This window comes from Chinchilla lanigera, unplaced genomic scaffold (assembly GCF_000276665.1).
Source record: "Chinchilla lanigera isolate Chin_1 unplaced genomic scaffold, ChiLan1.0 scaffold00092, whole genome shotgun sequence".
NCBI classification, from domain to species: domain Eukaryota; kingdom Metazoa; phylum Chordata; class Mammalia; order Rodentia; family Chinchillidae; genus Chinchilla; species Chinchilla lanigera.
In genome coordinates this window covers 6,548,951-6,567,450 of record NW_004955493.1, presented here as the reverse complement: position 1 = coordinate 6,567,450, position 18,500 = coordinate 6,548,951, and the positions used below count along the sequence as shown (strand labels likewise).

The window sequence follows — 18,500 nt, the reverse complement described above, 5'->3', positions numbered from 1 at the left end:
GGCGTGCGCTACGACGCCGGCAGGGCATCTGTTCTCTAACAGCCATGCAGTGCCCAGGTTCCAAAGCCAGACCCCATGCCTTCCAGAGAGAGGATCCTGTCCTCTTTTCTGAAAGTGAATTAACCACCCACATTTGAAAGACAAGCGATTTTACAGGCAAATAACCTGGACGTCTAGTCCTTCCTATGAAACGGGAAGATCTGGCCACAGTCGGGCAGAGGGAGCCGTGGGTGGGCCGGGTGCTGACAGGCAGACTTAGCCACAGTCCCCACTGCACCTTATGGAGCACATCGTATTAGCTGACCTAAGGCAGCCCCAGCATGGCCTGCAGAAACTTTTGTTTCTGCACTTCCACAGACCATGCAGAATGGTTGGGAAGGGGCGCCCAAAGAAAGGCGAGTCGGGGGAGCTGCAGGGAGCTTGCTTAGGCTGGCTGCGGGTCCGGGCGAGTGGACGGCAGGCGGGCGGGCCTCCCTCGTGCGGATGGCCGCCTTCAGGGGCGGGGAGAGCTGGACAGCGTGTGCCTGCCCTTCTTCCCCGCAGATGTTCATCATCGACAAAGTGGACGGGGACATCTGCCTGCTGAACGAGTTCTCCATCACCGGCTCCACCTACGCTCCCGAGGGAGAGGTGTAAGTGCCCGGAAGCCCTGGCCCAGCGCCTCTCACTGCCCGCGTCTCTCCCTGCCTCTCCCCACCTGGTTCTGACCCTTGACCTCCCAGCTCGTCCTGTCTGTCCCTCCTGAACCCTGCTCTCTGCTGCCCTGGGCATCTCTGCATCTCACTTCGTTCTTCTCCACTGTCTCTCTGCTTCCCTCCTCCCACCCTGCGGCCAGCTTGAAGAATGATAAGCCAGTGCGGGCAGGGCAGTATGATGGGCTGGTGGAGCTGGCCACCATTTGTGCCCTGTGCAATGACTCCTCCCTGGACTTCAACGAGGTACCCTCCCACCCCACAGCCGCCCCTTTCCCTTCCCGCGCCTCGACCCTGCGCCTCCGCGTCACGGGAGGAAGTGGCGTAGGGAGGAGGCCAGGGGAGTGGTTGGCTCCCTTCCTGCACCATCCAGGTGGAAGGTGGGCGTGGGCGAGGGGCGAGGAGCCAGGCACCCACTTCCTCTGCGTCCTCTGCCCCCTCAGGCCAAAGGGGTCTATGAGAAGGTCGGCGAGGCCACGGAGACGGCGCTCACCACCCTGGTGGAGAAGATGAACGTGTTTAACACTGAAGTGAGGAGCCTCTCGAAGGTGGAGAGGGCCAATGCGTGCAACTCGGTGAGTCCAGGCCCGCTGCGGAGCGTTCACCTCTGGTCACACCGCCAGCACCCAAGTAACGCGGGCCGGGCAGGGCCTGGTGCCCCAGCTGTGACCCCAGCCCTTGCAGCTGGCTGGCCTCACCAGCAGCTTCCCCTGGCCAGGCTGATTTCTGCTGGGACCCACCGTCCCTGCAGTGACAAGCTGCTTCTGCGGCCTGCTTCCTGTTGTGTGCCAGGTTGTGCTGGACAGAGCTGGGTGCAGAAACCGACAAGCCCTGTGTCTACAGAAGCACACTCGTTTCCGTCAGATCTCAGCTCTGAGTTAGGGCTGGGGACACTGGCCACTGCGCTAACAGGGCAGGGAACAAGGCCAGTTCTGTTACCCTCACTCTGAGCGCTTACTCACATTGGCTGAATTTCTAGATTGAGTTTCTCTGGGGTGTTACATTCCTTCCATTTCTTCTCCTTCATGGGGTGCTGGGGATGGACCCCAAGGACTCAGGCCTGCTAGGAAATCCTGTTTTGTTTTGTATGTGCAAGGTGCTTATCACTGCTTTATTGAATCTAACACAAAGACAAAAGTGAGCTGGACACGGCGGCGCACGCCTATAATCCCAGCTATTCGAGTGGCTGAGGCAGGAGGGTTCAAGTTTGAGGCCACCATGAGCAATTTAGAGAGACCCTGTCCCAAAACAAAAAATAAAAGGGGCTGGGCCGGGGGTGGTGGCATATGCCTGTCATCCCAGCACTTGGGAGGCTGAGGCAGGAAGATTGTTGTGAGTATGAGACCAGCCTGGACTACAAAGTGAGCTCAAGGCCAGCCTGAACTGCACAGCAAGACTCTGTCTCAAAAAAGACAAATAAATAAATAAAAGGGGCTGGGACTGCAATTCAGCGGTAGAGCCTTACATGTACAAGGCACTGTGTTCCATCTCTAGTGCTGGAAAGGAAGGAAGGAAAAAGAAGGAAGGAAAGCAAGCAAAGCTAAATATTTATCAAGAAAGAATCTTTTAGAATTTACAAATGGTAATATAAATTCACTTTTTAGTTTATTAATATATGTCTATAGTATATAATGTTTGCATTCCTTGTGGGAAGTTGGTACATCTACATAACACATCTTAGGAATTAAATTTATTTTTATTTTTATTTTTATTTTTAATTTTTATTTTGTGGAAAAATGCCCATGATACATTTGATGAAAAAAGGCTTTCTTTTCTTTTTAAGTCAGGGCCTTTGCGTGGAGCTACATCCCAGACTGTTTTTATTTTTTATTTTGAGGAGTCTTGCTAAAGCCACTAAGTTGCCCAGGCTGGGCTCAAACCTGTAGTCCTCCTGCCTCAGCCTCCCAGAATGTGAAGATTACAGGCCCGTGCTACCACCACGCCTGACTTAGAGCACTTTTCACTGCAGTGCCAGGCACTAGGCCTGTACCATCTGACAATACTATACATGTAATTTTTTTTTTTTGAGACAGGGTCTCACTGTGCAGTTCAGGCTGGCCTTGCACTCACTTAGGTAGCCCAGACTGGCCTCCAATTCCTGCCTTAGTCTCCCGAGGGCTGGGATTACAGGCGTGTGCCACCACGCCCGGCTGTATATGTAGTTATTTCATTTAAATTAATTAAAATTCAATATTGGTAAAAATGCAGTTCTCCAGTCACCCTGGCCATGTTTCCAGGGCTCCCTTACACCTTCTCGGCCAGTGCAGGTTACAGATCTGTCATCACAGAGGGCTCCACGGGACAGGGCCACACAGGCCTTCCTGCCTGTGGTGTTTGAAGGACACCGTAGCTCTGTGACTGCACTAGAATTGGAATTCCTCCGTCCACACTGTGTCGCCGGACTTACTTTTAGTCTGTCTCTCTCGGGGCCCACTCTGGCCCCCAGATCTTTCTGACTGTTTGGAGGGGCCTGACCTGTCCTCCCGGTCTCCCCTCCCCCAGGTCATCCGGCAGCTGATGAAGAAGGAGTTCACCCTGGAGTTCTCCCGAGACAGGAAGTCCATGTCTGTCTACTGCTCCCCCGCCAAGTCTTCCCGGGCTGCTGTGGGCAACAAGATGTTCGTCAAGGTCAGAAATCGGAGTGGGCCTCCACCCGCTTTCCTCCCTGCCGCTGGGCCCTGTCCTCTGCCTGCCCCTCTCACCGCCCCTCAGGAGGCGGCCTCTGTTCTGGTCCCCTAGGGCGCCCCCGAGGGGGTCATCGACCGCTGTAACTACGTGCGCGTGGGCACCACCCGGGTGCCACTGACCGGCCCCGTGAAGGAGAAGATCATGGCGGTGATCAAGGAGTGGGGCACCGGCCGGGACACCCTGCGCTGCCTGGCCCTAGCCACCCGTGACACGCCCCCCAAGCGAGAGGAGATGATCCTGGATGACTCCTCCAAGTTCATGGAGTACGAGGTGAGCGGGCGGAACCCCCCGCTGGCCTGGCGTGTGTGAGGAGGCCGCTTCTCTGTGGCCGCCTCATGCCCTCCTTCCGCCACCTGCCATTTCCCACTTCCTCAGTCAGCCTGCAGTGTGGGTCACGTTAGCGTCTGAAAGAGCCTCAGGAACTGCCTGGCCCGGAGCTACTTTATTTTTATTTCCGCGTGATGCCGGGTGTGGCCCCCAGGCCCTTGCACATGCTAAGCATACACACTGTACACGCTGTACCACTGAGCTGCACCCCCCGCCCCCGAAGCTGCTCTGTGACGAAACGAGGCTCTCGTCGCTCTGAACGCAGTGGGACACGGCTGGCCTTATTCGTGCAGCGAGGCTGCCCTGAGGCAGTGGTGTTGTCCTGGACACTGACCAGCACAAAAGCCCACTGCCTTCATTACAGAGAGGGGGCATTAGGGCCCGGCAGGTCACACGGATGTGCTTAACGTTGGGCCGAGTGATGGGGCTGCCAAAAGCAGAAGCCACTGCTCTGACTTCCAGCTCACAGGGTTCTATGAAAGGTACACTCTGGCATTTGCAGCAAGCCTGGCCCTGCCAGGATCTACAGATACCTGTAGGAACGAGAAACACTTCTGAGCCGGGCGTGGTGGTGCACACCTGTAATCCCAGCACTCAGGAGACTGACGCAGGAGGATCCTTGCAAGTTTGAGGCCAGCCTGGGCTACAAAGTGAGCTCAAGGCCAGCCTGAACTGCACAGTGAGACCCTGTCTCAAAAAGATGAAAAAAAAAAGAGAGAAACACTTCTGATGCCATTGAGGTCCAACATCAGGCCCCGAAGCTACAAACCCCAGCCCCTGACATTTCTCCCTGCCCCCAGCTTCCACCCCGCCTCATTTCCGAGTACCTTCCTGACCTGTGGCTGTCTGCTGTCTCCCCAGACGGACCTGACATTCGTTGGTGTGGTGGGCATGCTGGACCCGCCACGCAAGGAGGTCACAGGCTCCATCCAGCTGTGCCGCGACGCTGGCATCCGGGTGATCATGATCACTGGAGACAACAAGGGCACAGCCATTGCCATCTGCCGACGAATTGGCATCTTTTCAGAGAGCGAGGAGGTGGCTGACCGCGCCTACACAGGCCGGGAGTTCGACGACCTGCCTCTGGGCGAGCAGCGGGAGGCCTGCCGCCGCGCCTGCTGCTTCGCCCGTGTGGAGCCCTCGCACAAGTCCAAGATCGTGGAGTACCTGCAGTCCTACGATGAGATCACGGCCATGGTGAGGAGGGCGAGCCGGCTGCCCGGGCTTGGGGCTGTCCTGGGTGTCCTCTGACAAGGCCCTCTTGGTGACATGGAGAGGGCATCAGGCTCTGGGGCGGTGTAGAACAGACCCCGAGCCCCACCTCCTTCTCCCCCCAGACAGGGGACGGTGTCAACGATGCCCCTGCCCTGAAGAAGGCTGAGATTGGCATTGCCATGGGATCCGGCACTGCTGTGGCCAAGACGGCCTCTGAGATGGTGCTGGCCGACGACAACTTCTCCACCATCGTGGCCGCCGTGGAGGAGGGCCGCGCCATCTACAACAATATGAAGCAGTTCATCCGCTACCTCATCTCCTCCAACGTGGGCGAGGTGGTCTGGTGAGCGGCCGGGGGCCAGCATGTGGGGAGGGGGGCGGGGGCTGGGCGGGGCGGCCAGGGCCTGGGCAGGACGGACGTGGGCTCCTCTCCTTCTGGCAGCATCTTCCTGACAGCTGCCTTGGGGCTGCCCGAGGCCCTGATCCCAGTGCAGCTGCTGTGGGTGAACTTGGTGACCGACGGGCTCCCGGCCACAGCCCTGGGCTTCAACCCACCAGACCTGGACATCATGGACCGACCCCCCCGAAGCCCTAAGGAGCCCCTCATCAGCGGCTGGCTGTTCTTCCGCTACATGGCCATAGGGGGTGAGCGGCACGGGGCTCCTTGGTCCTTCCCAGCCCTTGATCCCCCAAGATCCCAGCTCCCGCAGGGCGGCTGCCGCATGGCTTCTTGAGTCGGCTGACCCCAGCCACGACGCCTCCTGTCACCCCCGCTGACCCCAGCCCCACCTTCTGTCCACCACAGGTTACGTGGGTGCAGCCACTGTGGGAGCAGCTGCCTGGTGGTTCCTATATGCAGACGATGGCCCTCATGTCACCTACCACCAGCTGGTATGACGGTGGCGAGGTGGGCACCGGGAGGGTGGCATGGAGGTGTCCCCAGGATCTCAGGCTGCTGTTCCTTCCCCTGCAGACCCACTTCATGCAGTGCGCCCAGCACAACCCTGAATTTGATGGTCTGGACTGTGAGGTGTTTGAGGCCCCCGAGCCTATGACCATGGCCTTGTCTGTGCTGGTCACCATTGAGATGTGCAACGCTCTCAACAGGTAGGGCATGCCGCCCGCACCTGGTTCTCCTCCGCGGCCTGTGCCTTTGTCCTCGACCTCCTGCCTCCCTCCTCCCCTCACGCGCCTTTCTCCTCGTGTCCCCCCCTCGGTGCCGCGGCCTTCATGCAGCCTGTCTGAGAACCAGTCCCTGGTGCGGATGCCACCCTGGGTAAACATCTGGCTGCTGGGCTCCATCTGCCTGTCCATGTCCCTCCATTTCCTCATCCTCTATGTCGACCCTCTGCCGGTGAGCCTCCTTCTGCTTCCCCGAGCCCCCACATGTGCGGGCGGGGGGCACCCACGGGCTGGGGCAGCTGGACACCGGCTTGCTCTCCCCCTCCTCACGGCTGCCGTTCCGCGCCCCAGATGATCTTCAAGCTCCGGGCCCTGACCGTCACGCAGTGGCTCATGGTCCTCAAGATCTCGCTGCCTGTCATCGGGCTGGACGAAATCCTCAAGTTCATCGCCCGGAACTACCTGGAGGGTAAGGAGCACCCGCGCCCCTCCTCACTCAGGCACCCCTGCCCTCCCTGCGCCCGCCCCCAACCTTTTCCTTTGCAGGTGGGTAACCCCCGGCCCTGGCAGGACCACTGTCCCCACGGAGGGGCAGCGCAGGCCCTCCCCTCTCCTGCTGTGCCCGGGGGAGCTGTGCTCCCCAGGGTGGCCCGTAGCCTCCTCAGCCTTGTCGGCCCGCAGGCCGCCTTCCTCCTCGGTAACGGCTCTCTCTGTCCTCTCTGGCCATAGGATAACTGTTCCCCCTCCTCCATGTCTTTGAACCCGTGCCACAGGTATCACCCCCTTCTTGCCCTTGCCCCGGCTGCTGTGCCCTGCCACCCGCCACCTAGCTCTCCACGCAGCTGAAGTCACTTGCGCTCGCAGCTCCCCCTGGAGCCACTGCCGCTGCTGCCCCTGCCGCGCTTCCGCGGGGGTGGGCGGTGCGCTCGCCACGGCGCCAGCACCGCTGCCGTCCTCGCCGGCGGCCCCGCCTCCAGGCACAACCGCTGCGCTGCGCTGCGCGGCGCTCGCTGTCTCTGCTGCTGGGACTGCGGTGGGGGCGGGGGCGGGGGGCCGGGGACACAGGTGAGTGTGGGGAGGAAGGGCCTAGGGAAGCTCTCAGCCCCTCCTGCCCCCGCTTCAAAGCGCCCTTCTCTCCTTCCAGATCCAGAAGATGAAAGAAGGAAGTAACCAGCCCCTTCGCCCCTTCTCCCCCCATAGTGACGCATCTTCGGCCAGGGCTGTGGCACAGACCCCTCCCCGCCCCCCCAGGTTCCTGTTTATAAATACGAGGTTCCCTTCCCTGCCCCCACTTCGGCAACCCGCCCTCCCTCTCACCCGTGGCCCACCCTCCCCAGACCCCGTGGGGCTCGCAGGGACAAGGCGACTGAGCTGAGCTGCTTATTTATTGACAATAAACGACAGAAAGTCTGGCCTGCCTCCGTGCACATCTTGAGCCTGTGAACCAGCGTCTTAGTGTCATGCAGTCCAAAAAGCAGCTGCCTGTCGCAGGGCGCTCTTAAGAGAACCGCCGGATGTTTAAGAGGCTTCCGGCCACCAGTGCGGCTGTTGCTGGGGGCTGGGGCGTGTGTGCTGAGCCTGGGGGCTGCAGGGTCAACCTGCACCTTTGGTTCCGGGAGGGGCTTGGGACCCTCACCCAGGTGTCATCCCTGAGAGCAGAAGGCCCGGCCACCCCGGGAGGAGGCGCTGGGCAGTGGCGGCCTGGCCCCTCAAGCTGGGCTGCGGGGGCAAGGACGCCATCAGGACCCCGATGCCTCCCGCTTCTGTAGTGGAGAAAGGCTGTCCTGCCCAGGACGCTGGGAGTGGGGTGGGGCTCCTCGCCTGGCCCCTCACGTGTCCTTGATGTCCCTGACGTCCCTCAGGGGCACCTCATCCGTGATGCCACGCACTTGCTCCAGGGTCTCTGCCTGGCGGACCCGCTCCAGGCGCACCTGTGGGGTCCCGAGAGGGAGGTGGAGGGCCCCTGGTGCAGAAAGGTGGCCCTACCCCAGCTGGTGGCCCCTGAGGGCAAGCCCCAGGGCCACCTCCCTCCCACGACCCGTGGGGAAATCAGGGTCCAGGGCAGGAGTGGGTGCCGGGAGCAAACCCCGGGCAGTCCGGGTGTGGCTGGCCCCCTGCAGGCCTGTACTAAGGTTGCTGTGGGACTGTCCAACATGCACACGAAAGAGCTTTGACCTTCCCTGAGCTACAGCTCTGAGGGAAGGGCCATGCTCACTGTAGAAGGAAAGGAACCCCCTAACTGGAAGGCCACCCTTGCACAAGCGTCACAGGGAGCCTGTGGGAGGGGCCGCACTGTACCTGCAGGGCTTGGGACAGCCGGACGAAATCCCTCTGCACCTGCTCGCTGGTCTCCAGCTCAGCCTGCAGCCGCAGCACCTTGGCCTTCTGTTCAGCGAGGAGGTCTGTGCGCTGGGCCTGTGGGACAGGGTGTCAGGCTGGAGCCTGGCACAGGCTGGCCTAGATGGGACAGGGTGTGGCCGCAGCAGTGGGAAGTCCCCACTGCTGCCAGTTCGCCGCCCAGCGCTGACCTCCTCTGTCCTGCTGGAGCCAGGAGGCTGCCTCAGGCCTTCCTACCGCCTGGCCTGCGGGAGATGGAGGCTGGGAAAGGCCGGCTGGGGTCTTCACACAGCCACACTGCCCCGTGCCCTCCCAGCCAGGACTGGGCTCCACCTCACCTTGCTCTGTTCCTGCTGGATCCGCTCCATCTCCGTCCTCAGGCTGCACAGGGAGGCTGGAAGTCAGGCGCAAGGGGGCCGGAAGTCAGGCCCACTCAGGTTCATGCCCACGGAGCAGGCCCCAGGCAGGGCTGGCCCATACTCACCCTCTAACACCTCTGTAGGGAGGAAGCAGAGAGGTCACAGCTGGTTCTCGCACTGTGCCCCTCGCCTCGCCCAGGCCTACGTGTCCCTGTGGGGTTGTCAGGCAGCCTGGCAGCAGGTTAGGTGGCTCGACCCCTTCCCTCTTGCCTCACCTGTCTCCTCCCGCTGCATGCGCAGCTGGCCCTCCAGGCTGGCCCTGGCTGCAGTCTCCTCCTCCAGCGCCTCCCGCAGCGTCACAATCTCGATCCGCAGGCGCTCGGCCTCGTGCTCCTGGGCCTGCTGTCGGGCATGCGCTTCCTGCTGTGTGCGGTGCAACAGCTGCTGCAGCTCCTGGAAAGGACGAGAGTCACCTGCTGGGCACAAGGAGCAGGAGGGCAGGTGGGGAGGCCCGGGAAGAAGGAAACTGCTGAAATAGGAAGGGTAGGTGGTACACGCCTGTAATCCCGGCACTCGGGAGGCTGAGGCAGGAGGATCATTCCAAATTTGAGACCAGCCTGGGCTACAAAGTGAGCGCAAGGCCAGCCTGAACTGCACAGCGAGACCTTGTCTCCAAAAGACAAAAAACAAAACAAAACAAAACAAAACAACTCAAAGCTCTCACATCACTGAAAAATAGCAAACAAATCCGTGCTTCTCTGGGGTCAGGCATTCTGCTGACCCTTTCTCTCGCCGTGCTGACACTGGGAGATGCACGGTCTCATTCTCGGATGAGGAAGTGGGCCTTACAGCAGTTGGTGGAGTTGGCCAAGGTGAAATAGCTACTGTGACGTAGGCCCGCTGTGGTCCCCAGGCCCGTGGTCTTGGCCTGCGCTCCACTCTGCCTGGTGGGAAGGGTGGACAGGACGGCCCATGCCCCACTCACCTGCACTGAGCCAGGCAGCACCTCCTTCTCGCCCTCGAGCTGCTCCTGGCCCTGGGGGGCTGCAGGCAGCGGCTGCTCGGCTCGGAGCCCCTGGTTCTCCTCGTTCAGCCGCTTTACCTCATGGCGCAGGCACTTGTGGGAGGTGGCCAGCTCCGCCTGCGGACAGAGAGCAGCACCAGGCAAGGAGGGGACTGACAGCCCGCAAGCCCTCACCCAGTCCGCTGGGACAGGCAGAAAGCCTCCTTGTTGCCTGTTTGTTTGGTTTTTTTTTTGCCTTTTTTGAGACACGGTCTCAGTATGCAGTTGAGGCTGGCCTTGTGCTCACTTTGTAGCCCAGGCTGGTCTCAAGCTCGAGATCCTCCTGCCTCAGCCTCCCCAGTGCTGGGATTACAGGTGTGTGCCACCACGCCCGGCTTGTTGCCTGTCTTTGCCTTCAACTCTGGACACCCTCCCCACTGACTCAGGAGCAGTGGCAGCCGAGCCATGTTGGGTATTTTATTTGGTCCACATACTTTTAAAAACTAATTTAAAAAAACCTAATTAAAGTAGTTATTTAATTTATTAACTGTGGTACTGGGGGTTGAACCCAGGGCCTCATGCATGCTAGGCAAGTGCTCTACCACTGAGTTATATCCCCAACCCTTTTTAAATTTTGAACCAGGATCTTTCTGAATTGCCCAAGCTGGCCTTGAACTTGAGATCCTACTGTCTCAGCCTCTTAAACCCCTGGGATTACAGGCATACCTCATCATTTGAGCCTGGGCACTTTGGTGGGGTTGTTTGGTTTATTCTAGTTTTCTGAGATAGGGTCTCACTATGCAGTTTACAGTGGCCTTGAACTCATTACGTAGCCTGGCCTGGGCTCAGATTTGTGGTGATCCTCCTGCCTCAGCCTCCTGAATGCTGGGATTACAGGTGTGTGCCACTATGCCTGGTGATTTCTGGATTCTCTTGAAAAAAAATCAGAATATATACGTGGGTGTGATAGCACACAGCCAGCACTTGGGAGGCTGAGGAAGGAAGACTGCTTGGAATTCCAGGCCAGCCTGGGTTATACAGTGAAACCCTGTCTCAAAAACAGAAATAAAAACAAACAAAAAGGAAAATCTGAGTATCTGGCTGCTTAGAGCCAGCATTCCTGGGCAGGAGGGGTCAGAGCCGCGAAGGGTAGCAGCCACTGGCACAGGCCCCTTGCGCCCTCTGCTCCCCTCTGCCTCACACTGGGCCCCTCCCGTGTTTACTGCCGCCTGGGCCCTGGGAAGTATCTGACTTGCTCCCAAGCACCATGACTGCAGGGTTGTAGGGTTAGTTCAAGATCACGCAGTTCTGGCCGGCCCGGCTGCCCCAAAGCCTCTCCCTAGCTGGCACTGAAGCCATGGGGACGCCAGAGCAGCTGCGGCAGGAAAGGTGCCTGGCTTTTCCGGCCGCCTCCCTCTGCCTGCACCCCGAGCGCTCACCATCTGCAGCTGCACCCGCTCCTGCGCCTGGCTCACGGTGCCCTGCAGGGTCCGCAGCAGCTGCTCCGAGTTCTGGACCTGGGCCAGCAGCACTTGCATCTGCGGGTGGGAGGCCGGCGTGGTGAGGCCAGGGGACCCTGGGGGCCGGTGGCACTCGGGCCCTACAGGGCTGAGCAGACGCCCGGACCCACCTGCTTGGCGCAGTCTTCGTTGCTGCGTCTCAGCCCCTCTTGCAGCTCATCCCGCTCGCGGCTGACGCTTTCCAGGTCCTGCTGCAGCTGCCGGCCCTGCAAGGACCCGCGCTCAAGCCCCATCGGCAAGGGGCCTTCCCTCCTTCGCAGGCTTGAGCACACATGTCCTCAGCCGGAGGCCAGCCATCAGGCCGGCTTTTCCCTTTGCTCCCCCGCTCCCCCCACGAGCCCTGCCCACCTTCCTCCCAAGCGGCTTCCAAACCCACCTGCCTCTTTCCGTCTCTGCTGCCACCTCCTGGTCTAGACACCACCTTCTCTCTTTGGGCAGTGGTAGGAGGAATTGAACCCAGGGCCTGCACACTGAGCTGTACCCCCAGCATCCCTTTTCATTTTGAGACTGGGTCTCACTAAGTTGCCAAGTTGCCCAGGCTGAGCTCAGACTTGCCATCCTCCTGCCTCAGCCTCCCGGAGTACTAGATGACCTTCCAAACTACAGTCCCAATGGGTCACTCGGCTTCCCCCACCATCCCGTTCCCCCCAGCCTGTCCTTCCACAGAGGCCGGAGCGCGGCAGGCCTCTCCCCACCTACCTGCACACGCTTCTCCCTCCCCAGAACCCCTTCTCCTTCCTGTGGCTTCCCCAGCACTAGCCCCAGCCCCGCCTAGGCAGGTCCGACAGGCCTGCTGCTGGCAGCCTCCCCCTCTACCACGCACCTCCACCTGCAGCTGCTCCCACTGGGCGTCCGGGACAAGCTGGTAGCCGGGAGGGGGTAGGTAGATGCCCTCAGGGACCAGGGTCCCGGTGGACACCAGAGAGGCTGTCTCTTCCTGCTCGGGGCTCAGGCCCCGGCGGCCACGGGGCAGGGAGGCGCTGCTGCCTGCCCCGCCCAGGGAGAAGGAGGAGATGGAGGCGCTGTCGTCACAGTTGTGGGCAAAGGCCTCGGCTGCTGGGCCCCCACTCAGCTCCTCCAGGGGCTCCAGTGGGGGAGACGGGTTTCGGGAAAGGGACAATAACTCTGCGGAGCCGTGCAGGGAAGGCGGGGGCGGAGGCCGTCCCTAGGGGAGGGCACAGAGAAGAGGCTGGGGCCAGGGTGCTGCGGCGCCCCGGCCATGCCCGCAGCCCCCGGGCTGCCCCTCACCTGGATCTCCTGGATCAGCTCCTCTGCTTTCAGCAGCTTCGCCTTGAGCTCCGCGATCTCCTGCTCCATGGGCAGCACGATCTCCCGCAGCTTCTCCGAGTCCTCGTGGGCCTGGAGGGACGGGGTTGGGCAGCAACTGTCCCCACCTGGCTGCCACACTCTCAGCCTCGGCCGGCTCCTGAGCCTCCCAGCTCTTCGGGGCAGGAAGCAGGTGGGTAAAGAGGAGCAGGGCACAGCTATCTTCCTGCTGCTCTGCTTCCTCACCACACCTTTCTGCCCTTACATCCATGCTTTCGATTGCAGAACTTCACATTTTTAACTAGGTACATGGCCTAAATTCTACACCACCATTCACATTTCTCAGCTTCCCTGCAACTACACAGCATTACACAACTCAGTTCTAAGCTGGGTGTGGTGGCGCACGCCTATAACTCCAGCACTCGGGAGGCTGAGGCAGGAGGATCGCTGTGAGTTCAAGACCAGTGTGGGCTACAAAGTGAGCTCAAGGCCAGCCTGAACTGCATAAGGAGACCCTGTCTCAAAAAGACAAAAAAAAAAAACAAAAAAACCCAACTCAGTTCCAGCTCATGATGTAGAAACAGATGTGCCAAGTGTGAAATTCCAGGGTAACTCTGTAAAGGAAGAGGGTGTGCCCTTCTTTATGCCTTCTTGCAGGCTAGAGTGTGGACATGATGGCTGGCACTCAAGCAGTCATCTCAGACCATGAGACAGTCCGCTACCTATAGCAAAATAGCTGTATAGGAGGCGCCTGGGCTCCTCATGGTTTGTTCAGCTGCTGTACCAGTGTTGACATTAAGAAAATCAAACCTTCGTCCTATTTAAGCCACTGCTAATTTGGGTTTTCATTCACATGCAGGCAAACCTCATCCCGACTGCTATGTCCTTCCACACTCCCATCGCAATCAGGAGACTACCATTTCCTTCCTGTCCTTCCAAGCTTGGGATCCTGCTGAACTGGTAGAGATAACAGCATTGGGACACCTCTGCTCAGCTCCTCACGCCTAACGCAGCCAAAACGGGCCCTGCTCACGGACCCTGCTCCTCCTGTCACACGCAAGAGCACCCCTGCCAACTACCCAAGTACCCAAGGCAAAAAAACGGCCAGTCACCCCCTCTCGTCCCACTCTCTTCCAGGCGTTTCCCCCACCTGAGTCTCTTCCCGCACAAGCTCAGCCTAAGGGTCCGCATTTCTCCTTCACTCCCCCTTTTACGTACTGGGGAGCAAACTCAGGGAATGGTGGGCTGCACCCCCAGCCCTTGTTTAATTTTGAGATAGGGTCTTGCTACATCGCCAAGTTGCCTAACCTGGGCTTGAACTTGTGATCCTCCTGCCTCAGCCTGTGGAGTAGCTGAGATCACAGGCATGTGCCACTGCATTCGCATCACTAGTGCCGTTAATGACAGCGGCAATAGTAAAAGAGGCTATATGCCATAAAGACGAAGAAGAAAAACTTTGGAAACACTCTGCTAGATTTTGCAAACCTAACTCCACTCCTTTTTACCTGTACAAGTTGAGATTATTTTATTTATTATTATTATTATTATTATTATTACTATTGTATTTTTAAGACAGGGTCTTGAGGGGCTGGGGTTTTAGCTTAGCAGCACAGCACCTACCTGGTAAGCGCCAGGTCATGAGTTCAATTCCCGGTACCGGAAAACACAAAACAAAACACAAAAAAAGACAGGGTCTTGCTATCCAGTTCAGGTTGGCCTTGAACTCACTTTGTAGCCCCACTGGCCTCAAACTCAAACGATCCTCCTGCCTCAGCCATTATTATTATTATAGTCTTTTTAAGACAGGGTCTTGCTATCCAGTTCAGGTTGGCCTTGAACTCACTTTGTAGCCCCACTGGCCTCAAACTCAAACGATCCTCCTGCCTCAGCCATTATTATTATTATAGTCTTTTTAAGACAGGGTCTTGCTATCCAGTTCAGGCTGGCCTTGAACTCACCTTGTAGCTCTGGCTGGCCTCAAACTCAAACAATCCTCCTGCTTCAGCCTCCTGAGTGCTGGGATTACAGGCATGTGCCACCATGCCCAGCAATTTTATTTTTTGAGACACGGTTTCATTGTGTAGTTCAAGCTGGCCTGGAACTCACTCTGTTCCAAGGCCCAGGGTAGCCTTGAACTCCCAGCAATTCCCCTGCCTCAGCCTCCTGAGTGCTGGGATTACAGGTGTGTGTTACCACACCCGGCTCACAAACTGAGACTCTAAATCTCACCATGCCCATCTGTTCAGTGTCCTGCCAGCGCACCTGAGCAGGGCAAAGATGGGGAGGGCTTAAGCACTCAGCACAGTGCCTGGCATGGGAGACCACTGCAAGTGCTGGTCTCCTCCCCCCACATGACGGATCTTGCTTGTGGAGGTGATCACACTTGGTCACACAGCCCTCACCCAGGAGCAGAGCGCACGGGATCTTCACCAAGCACAGTAATTACTCAGCTTCTTGCACCCAAGACTGGGGATGGGCCCCCAACAGTACGCAACATCACTGCAAGCGCAGGGGCGGGGCAGGCCATCCAACCCTACCTTCTCCATCTCCTTCTCCAGGGAGTCCAGCGGGTGGGCCCGGGCCAGCAGCTGCTGCAGGCGGCTCAGCTCCCGCTCCTTGTCCTCACAGTCCTGCTGCTGCTGCTGTCGCTCCTGCTTCAGGGCTGCGATCTGGGCTTCGTAGCTGCTGATGGAGTCTGCGGGGCAGAGGGGTGGGCTCTTGTGCACTGCCTCTCCGCAAGGGCTCTGCAGAGGGGCACCGCACGGGCTCTGCACAGCCTCAGACTGGCCCTGGGGCTCTCTGCTACTGGGAGGTTACTGGATCAATTTAGAGGACAGCAGCAAAGGGGTTCGGCCCTCTCCTCGTACGTAAGAAGGCCCAACCAGACAGTCTGCCTCGCAGATATATTCAACTGAAGAATTGTCCACTGGATATTTATACTAAAACACACTAAAAGTTGAAACATCAATTAATTAATTTTTGAAACAAGGTCTTGCTAAGTTGTCCAGGCTAGTCTTGTACTTGTGATTCTCCTGCCTCAGCCTCCTGAGTAGCTGGGATGACAGAGATGCATCCTTATGCCAGGCTCAGGACATCATTTCAGCTAGCAGGAAACTGTTCTGATCTACACAGGGAGAAGGAACTGAAAACAGTGTCCAAATCTATCGCACCACAGGAACTCAGCCAAATACAGGTCCCACACAGTGCCAAGGGCTGAGCCAGCTTAGAAGCTGGGGTCACGGCAGTTAACCTGGGCTTGCAGGAAGCCAAAAAGAGGCTGAGCGCCATGACGTACAGCATGTGGGTCGGAGAGCATGGTAAAACCAGGACGAAGGCTGGGGATGTGGCTCAGTGGTACAGTGCTTACCTAGTATGTTCAAGGCCCTGAGTTCAATCCCCAGGACCCGCCCCCGCAAATAGCAGGATGAATTAGGCCTTGCAAGGCAAGAAGCCAAGTTTGGGTAGAATGCCAAATTGCTAACAATTCCCAAATAACCGACAGTTGGCTAAAGGGCAGTGCCTAGGACACCAAAAGCCCTGTTTGCCCCTCTGGAGGACAGTCACAATGACACTTGATTTTGTGGTTGAAACAGTACCAGACTAGCACATAATAACCTGGAAAAGCAAACTGTTTCAGATATAATGCTTGCATACTTCGTGACAGAAATTGTAGGCATCTAGCCAGGTGTGGTGGCACACCTGCAATCCCAGGTACTTGGGAGGCTGGAGGCCAGCCTGGGCTACAGAGTGAGACCCGGTCTGAAAATAATAAAAGGGCTGAGGATGGAGCTCAGCACGAGAGAGAGACAGAGAGAGAGAGAGAGAGAGACAGAAAGAAAGAAAGAGGGGAGGCAAGTGAAGGGAGGAGGGGAGGGGGAGGGGAAGGGGAAGGGAAGGAGGAAGGAAGGGAGAAATGGACAGATACAGACCACAGTATGGGCCAAAATTCCTTTTATAGCCATGGTGATTTTCTTTGTGACTTTTGCAGAGGAAATTGTTGATGGGATTATTTGCGGAATCTGATATGTAGAGACAAACTGCCCAGTTGTTCCCATACCAAATCCTGCACACACGCTACCTCTATTCATAAACACTGCTCACAGCCAATATGTATTCACAGTAATAAATTTTGACACTAGGTTCTTGAGATGCAGGGGGCGCTAATCAAAGACAAAGCTTCCCACCAGGGGCGCACAGTCCAGTGGGGAGGGCAGCCCTGGCGACAGGATGCAGTGCGGGAAGAGCTGCAAGCAGGGACCACCCAGGGGCCCACGGATCCCAGAGGAAGACCCCTGGCCTGAGAGGATGCTGGTACACGGGGAAAGCAAAGGACATCAGGTAGCGGGACCAGCATGAGCAGAAGCTTGGAGGTGAGGAAGACGCTGGTGTGTCGAAGTGGGGCGCTGCCGGAAGGGCCTGGAAGAAGGCACCCCGATGAAGACAGATGTGGGGAGGGTGGCGAATGTGGTACTGCGTGGTTCCTAAGGCCCAGAACACCACGCCAAGTGGTCTGGAATTTATCCTACAGAACAGCGGCAGGTAGAGATGATGGGGAGCGGAACACAGAATTTCTTAATTTTATTTTTTAAAGGGTAAGCTGTACAGATACAATGACGTCGCCTAGGCGTGTGGATGCCTGAAACGGGGCAACTAGGAAAAGAAGCCAGGATCTGGGGCGCAGGGAGCTAGCGCTCTCCGGAGGTGGAGCAAGGTGATGAGTGTGGAGGGTTGGGGAGGGGGTAGTGGGCGGGTGGGAAGGACTGAAACCAGAAGATGAGGCTCGAAGACTGGGCTGGGACTGAAGCTGCGGCCCAGGGGGAGACTAAAACGAGGGTGCTTTGGGGAACTGAGACGTTTCTTGTTCACCTCCACGGTTGATCAGTCATCAGTGAGGAACAAGAAATGTCACAGGGCAAGGAAACAGAGAGGTTGACGGCTAAACTTAGCTGTGACTGACAACGCGCTGCCGCTGTCACGTGCAAGGCTCTATGCAAACCAGGAAAGGGCCCCCCTAACTCGGGGCTAACCTCCCCTCAGCTACCTGGTGCCTTTCCGGTCCTGCGCTACCCTGAAGGGCCGAAGGGCACTCTCCCTCACCTTTCAGGATGGCCTGCAGCGAGGCCACCTCCTCTTGGCAGTGTCGCTGCACTGCAGCCACAGCCTCCGCCTTCGTGCTCTCGCTCACCTCCGCCACAGCCTTCATGGTCTCCATTTCCGCCAGGGCGCCCGCCAGCTCGGCCCGCAGCCGGCCCAGCTCACCTGACTCGGCCTCCACCTTTGCCTCCTCCTGGGGGTGGCGGTCAGGAGCTGTGGGGAACAGGAGTCAGTCTCTCTTCCCGTCACTTCTCGCATTCCCTACACCCCAGGTCACCCACCCAATGCACAGGTGCTGCAACCTACCATCCTGCAGCCCTACCGGCACTCGGCCCCACCCCTCACCTGGCCCCGCCCCGCCCCTCGCCCCGCCCCTCGCCCCGCCCCTCCCGCTTCGCTCCACCTTGGGCGACCCACAGCCTTCCGTAGGCCCCGCCCTCCCTCGCCCCGCCCACCTCTCCTCGCCACTGGTCGCACCCCTGAAGCCATCAGACCACGCCCCTTCCCCCCCGGTGCTTCCAGGCCCCACCCCCTTTCCCAGCTGCACGGCCCCGCCCTCTTTCCCAGTCTCCCTTTGCCCCCAACCTGCGGGCTGCGGGGCTGGCCCCACCTCCGGCCCCACCGCTCCCCATGTGCAAGGACTCGCCCTCACGCACCGGCTCCGGGCCGCCGCTGCCGCCCGTCCTCGCCCGCGGCCTCTGGCGCAGCTGCAGCCATCACTTCAGCGCAAACGGCGAATTCCCTCACTCCCCGGTGACGGCGCTCACCGCTTCCGGGTCCTGTCGGCTGTTTCCGGATCCGCTCGGCTGTTTCCGGATGGGCCCTTGGCGGGCTGCCCAGGCCCGAGGTTGCGGGGATTGCGGAGCGCCGGCCTGAG

The 18,500-nt window shown here is 58.8% G+C and overlaps 2 protein-coding genes across 2 annotated transcripts in view; one reads left to right on the top strand and one right to left on the bottom strand.

Moving 5' to 3' along the window:
• The window catches only part of Atp2a1 (ATPase, Ca++ transporting, cardiac muscle, fast twitch 1), an 18,467-nt gene extending 11,011 nt beyond the window's left edge, over positions 1-7,456 (top strand). Inside the window, exons 10-23 of the mRNA XM_005405160.2 lie at positions 544-632; positions 836-938; positions 1,136-1,267; positions 3,195-3,320; positions 3,432-3,650; positions 4,569-4,904; positions 5,045-5,265; positions 5,365-5,567; positions 5,728-5,813; positions 5,896-6,029; positions 6,159-6,276; positions 6,396-6,513; positions 6,774-6,817; positions 7,189-7,456. Of these exons, the coding sequence (XP_005405217.1) occupies positions 544-632; positions 836-938; positions 1,136-1,267; positions 3,195-3,320; positions 3,432-3,650; positions 4,569-4,904; positions 5,045-5,265; positions 5,365-5,567; positions 5,728-5,813; positions 5,896-6,029; positions 6,159-6,276; positions 6,396-6,513; positions 6,774-6,778 (1,890 nt within the window). The 3' untranslated portion in view covers positions 6,779-6,817; positions 7,189-7,456. The remainder of the gene's footprint in view (positions 1-543; positions 633-835; positions 939-1,135; positions 1,268-3,194; positions 3,321-3,431; positions 3,651-4,568; positions 4,905-5,044; positions 5,266-5,364; positions 5,568-5,727; positions 5,814-5,895; positions 6,030-6,158; positions 6,277-6,395; positions 6,514-6,773; positions 6,818-7,188) is intronic.
• Positions 7,412-18,500, bottom strand: Rabep2 (rabaptin, RAB GTPase binding effector protein 2). The gene is made up of 13 exons (XM_005405161.2): positions 18,280-18,500; positions 17,627-17,836; positions 15,067-15,224; positions 12,512-12,622; positions 12,087-12,428; positions 11,374-11,469; positions 11,183-11,281; positions 9,726-9,881; positions 9,016-9,193; positions 8,866-8,877; positions 8,720-8,775; positions 8,343-8,459; positions 7,412-7,975 (listed from the first exon to the last, which is right to left on the bottom strand). Exons 1-13 carry the CDS (start codon positions 18,338-18,340, stop codon positions 7,874-7,876), a joined length of 1,698 nt encoding a protein of 565 aa, XP_005405218.1. The 5' UTR covers positions 18,341-18,500; the 3' UTR covers positions 7,412-7,873.

Coding starts and splice junctions, on each gene's coding strand:
- Rabep2 (XM_005405161.2), bottom strand. CDS start 18,340: ATGGCTGCAGCTGCGCCAGAGGCCGCGGGCGAGGACGGGCGGCAGCGG. Junction 17,837..18,279: donor GCAGCGGCGGCCCGGAGCCG/GTGCGTGAGGGC, acceptor TGTTCCCCACAG/CTCCTGACCGCCACCCCCAG. Junction 15,225..17,626: donor GCTGCAGGCCATCCTGAAAG/GTGAGGGAGAGT, acceptor TCTGCCCCGCAG/ACTCCATCAGCAGCTACGAA.